Here is a 4,277-nt window from a genome sequence, read left to right as displayed (position 1 = left end):
CAGCTACAAAGATGCCCGATAAAAATGTCACCCTGAGTCGTGAGCGAGAGGAGTCTTTTACATTTTAAGACATTATGCAATCTTCCCACAGACAGCTAGTGCTTTGTAGAGAGCTCTGCTTTTCCAGGCTGTGGAAAAATAAAATGGTGGTTGTAGGGAAGCAAATACAAGACTTCTTCCCTGCTTCATTTTGCTAGGAAGTGTTCAGCCAGAGGAGTGCTCCTGCTTACACTTTTAAGCATACCAACTGTAACCCTTTCCCAAGAGCCAAAATTCAAAGTGGAATTTTCATGAATTTGAAGTGCAACAAGATTTCTCTGAACTTCCTATAAGCAATGGGGAAAAAAAATTAATGACTGAAGAAGTTATTTTGTTCTGTTCAAACAGCATTTATTGGATATGGCTCTTTGTCTAAGAAATGAAGTGCGTCAACTCAATTTGGATGAGAAGAAAGGGCAAAACAACGTTATTATTAGCCCAAGCTTTCTTCTTCCCGCTCCATGCTCAGTTCTGGGAGTACTGCTTCTCCTGAAGATTTTGGAGGGGTGTAGGAAAAGCAAAGTTCTCTCACACTAGAGATTACTCTCAGTAATCTAGTTAAGCAGCGGTCTAGCCGATTGGTTCTGTTAAGTTAAAGTACCTGTGATCTTTTATTTCTTTAAAAACAATAAAATGCATAAGTTCCTTATAAAAACCTCAAAGCCAGTTACAAACACAACGGCTGCTGTAAGACCAAGAGGCTTGCTACTCATGGCAGCATCATGAGCTACGAGCAGCTTTCCGCTAGTCCCAGGCACCAGTAACTCGCCTTTAGGTATCTCAGGTACCACCCTGAGATAGCGATCGCCTTTTAAGCACATTCGCAGAGAAAGGACGTGCCTGGATGGAAGCACAACAAATCTCATCTGTTGCTTCCTTTGCCCAGACAGATACGAACTCCAGTCACGTGTGTCCACTGTTTATGTCTTCTGCAAGATACCAGAATAGCCTTTCTGCCCCGCTTGCAGGTCTGCAAGCCCAAGATAAATGTATCTTGGTCTCAACCTTAAAGGAAATAGGAAATACAGGGTTTTTTCCCCCTCCCCCAAATAAAAAAAACCACAATCTATTCTAATCCCATTACATATTATAGGTAGAAAAATTAGTTCTTAACTTCCATTCTGTAAATTAATGGAAGGAAAACACAAATTAGAAAAAGAACTAAAGGTAGCAGTCCTAAATGTAGCATTGTCTATTTACAGAGGGACATCAACACTCATTGAGTTTCATCTGTGGGTTGTTGCACCGCTACAAGCTTGTGCGAGACGAACCTAGAAAGAAAGAGAAATTCATCAGTACTCTAAGAGACACTATTATATCCCATGACCACTTACAACTTCTGCCTGAAGCAGAAGATGCTTTCAGTTTGGATTAAGTTTTTCAAAACGTTGACAATAGCTCTTTTTCAACAAGTGGATGGTTTATCCACAGTTTGTATTAAGCTAGATTTGATGCAATCTACTTCCCTTCCTTCCCTTCTCAGTTCCTGTTTCTTCTTGACCACTGACACGAGCCAAAATAAAAGACGAGGGCAGGGGGCAATAAGGAGTTTGTTACAGCTCAACAGTCCAGTTACTAGTGACAGAGTTGCCTTACAGCTTCCTGACTGACAAAAATACAGAGACTTACTGATAGCTTCTTCACAATTCCTTGGGCCTCTGGATTCAGATGAAGAAGATTCTTCTTGGTCAGATCACTTGCTGTTAAACGAATGCTCTGTAAAAAAGACCCAAAGCTTAGGTTTTCTGTTTGGTCAGCTGTAGCAGCTGGGAGCAGCAAAACAAACTAAAAAATAAAAGTACATAAAATCCAAGCATACTAGGAGACCATGCAGGCAGAGAACTACATTCAGCTTGGCCAGAAGCTTATTTCATAGCTTGCTTGCAGTGCATTAACACAGTACTGCCAGCACAAGCTACTTTAAATTTTACTTAAATGCACAGCAAAACACCATTCTGCATTCTGCTTTGACCAGCCTGAACAGCTCCCACTTCCGACTAAGAATCTTTCAAGGTTCTTAAGCTAGATCCATCCCCTGACAAACTGCAGTGGCACAACCAAAGACACAAGACTGGACGACCCGAAACCGGTAATGCCCCTAGGAAGTTTCAGCACAGATTTTACAGGTTAAAGTTCCTGGCTTACCTCCCCTCCTCCAACAGGGACTGTAATGAAGATATCGTTGCCATCAGCAAGGGGGCTGCCGTTGGCAGAGATGGTGTAAACACGTTCATTTACGGCGGGCGTGCGCAAACCTGGTGTCTTGAAAACTCTGAGACAAAAAGTTACAGGTCAGTCATCCCACTGCAACTGCTCCAAGCACTTTGACTAAAGCCTTTCATTTCACGTTCAAAGAGCCACTGAGGATTATGTCACCAACAGATGACAGACACCAAATAAAGCAAACGGCAAGGCACTCCCCTATATGAGAGACTGACAGAGAAATTCAGCAGAATACGAACCTGGAATCAAATCTAGGTGTGACCATGGAGGTACCTCCTCGAGCACAGAGATCAACAATCCTGCCAGTAGCTGGAGTGACAAAGTTGTTTTTGCTTGATCTGTTAAAGGGGAATAAATAAACATCTGCTCAGAAGAATCCTTTTAACAAATGTACAAGCGCTATCTTAAAGACTCAAATGAGGCTATCACCACAGAAAACCAGAGATTCTTATTAACCAAAGGCAGGCCCCAAAGCTAGGGACAGCCGGTCATCACAGCAGAGGAAGTCGCCCATCTCTCATTTACTGCCAGATCACTGATTTTTTTCCTATAGCAGGGCAGAACTAAATCAACCAGCCTACTAAACAACACTCCACTCCATTTAAGAGTTCAATCAGCACTACACACTTATTCTCCATTTCTGAAATACAGCGAAACAGATCTCCCCTATTACCTTTTACTCACGCGCTTCACTCTTGCTGAAGGAGCTCTTCTGCTCCTGGACACCGGAGCTTTTTTAGTGGATGCCTTCACCTGAAACACACGTCACTCGCCCAATCAGTTACTCCACTATCGTGTGACAGCTGAGGCCACAACCAACAAATGCTTCCATACAAAATGTTTGGCTCAAGAGGCTCCTTTTCACAGCACAAGAGTCCAGAAACAAACACCACACGAGCTTCTGGGACCTTCCCCTATCACAAGAAATTTCAGGAAGCAATACCTGTTCTGGAGTCCCCCCCACAGTATCCTGGACAGCTCTGCTATCACAGGCATCACCGCAGCAAGTGGTTCACAGCTTGGGAATAAAGTCCTCACAAAGAGCAGCTGTTTACCTTTGCAGTTCTTCGGTTAACGTTCTCAGCTTCTAGCTCTGGAGCACCCTGGCTATCGTGTTTTGCTTTCTTTGCCAGGGGGAGCAAAGGAGGCTCTGCTTCTTCTTCAATATCTTCAATATCCTGTTTATTTTTTTCTAGTAGAAAGAGAAAGTGTTATCTAAGCTGAAAATAAATAATAACTTTAAATTATTAGTTAGCAGTGGAGGCAAACAGTAAACACCTACAAGCATTTTTGGCAACAATTTGCTTCTGAAACCCAAATTCCAATGGAACGCAAACAGCTGACGGAGCCCTACCTTGCATTACTTTGAGTGTTTTAATAAAATTAAGTAGCACAATGCAGATAGGAAGGATAAAAGTAGGATTATTTTCCTGTCTTTAGATATATTGATGAATATAAGTGAGAACTGAATTATTATTCAGTCTGTAAACCAAGACACTTTCATCTCACTGAACTCATCATAGTGCTTAAAACAAACTGACCTTTCCTGAGGACTTTTAAAGGAGTCTGCGTAACTTTTGCTGTTAGCTTCTTTATTTCTGTAATTTCCAAGTCTACCTAAAATCAAAACCAGTCACAACACCATTAGAATTACCAGCAGTGTACAGTTCTGATAAGTCAAAGTTGTGGAACAAATCCCTAATTATTTTACATATTTTTGTGCTCAGACTGGGACTTTTCACATTATTCTAGAAGTGACAATACCACGTGAGGCCAGCGTGCCGTCAGGGCTAACACACCGCTTTGGTGGCTGTGAGCTCACCCCCCCTGCGCCCCGCTGCTCAGCGGCCGAGGAACCCTTTAACCTCCTGAAAAGTGAGTGTGCTGCCGGCGCTGCGGGAGGGAAACCGAGGACACGGAGCAGCACGAGCACGCAAATCCTACACTGGTTACAGCAGGTGTCTCTGACTGACACGCCCTAACACAGCGCTTGTGAAGGCGTTTGTGTGATCGCT

General features: G+C 43.0%; 1 protein-coding gene across 1 annotated transcript in view; it reads right to left on the bottom strand.

Moving 5' to 3' along the window:
* Positions 1–1,255: 1,255 nt before the first annotated feature.
* The window catches only part of CDCA8 (cell division cycle associated 8), a gene marked incomplete at its 5' end in the record, with an annotated part of 3,189 nt that continues 167 nt past the window's right edge, over positions 1,256–4,277 (bottom strand). Inside the window, 7 exons of the mRNA XM_010087152.1 lie at positions 1,256–1,310; positions 1,631–1,755; positions 2,185–2,311; positions 2,502–2,600; positions 2,936–3,015; positions 3,318–3,454; positions 3,804–3,879. Coding sequence (XP_010085454.1) covers positions 1,256–1,310; positions 1,631–1,755; positions 2,185–2,311; positions 2,502–2,600; positions 2,936–3,015; positions 3,318–3,454; positions 3,804–3,879 — 699 coding nt within the window. The remainder of the gene's footprint in view (positions 1,311–1,630; positions 1,756–2,184; positions 2,312–2,501; positions 2,601–2,935; positions 3,016–3,317; positions 3,455–3,803; positions 3,880–4,277) is intronic.

Source organism: Pterocles gutturalis, unplaced genomic scaffold (genome assembly GCF_000699245.1).
Source record: "Pterocles gutturalis isolate BGI_N339 unplaced genomic scaffold, ASM69924v1 scaffold48651, whole genome shotgun sequence".
In the NCBI taxonomy this organism is placed as follows: domain Eukaryota; kingdom Metazoa; phylum Chordata; class Aves; order Pterocliformes; family Pteroclidae; genus Pterocles; species Pterocles gutturalis.
The sequence above is the reverse complement of the archived record's forward strand: the minus strand, read 5'-3'. Positions and strand labels throughout refer to the sequence as shown.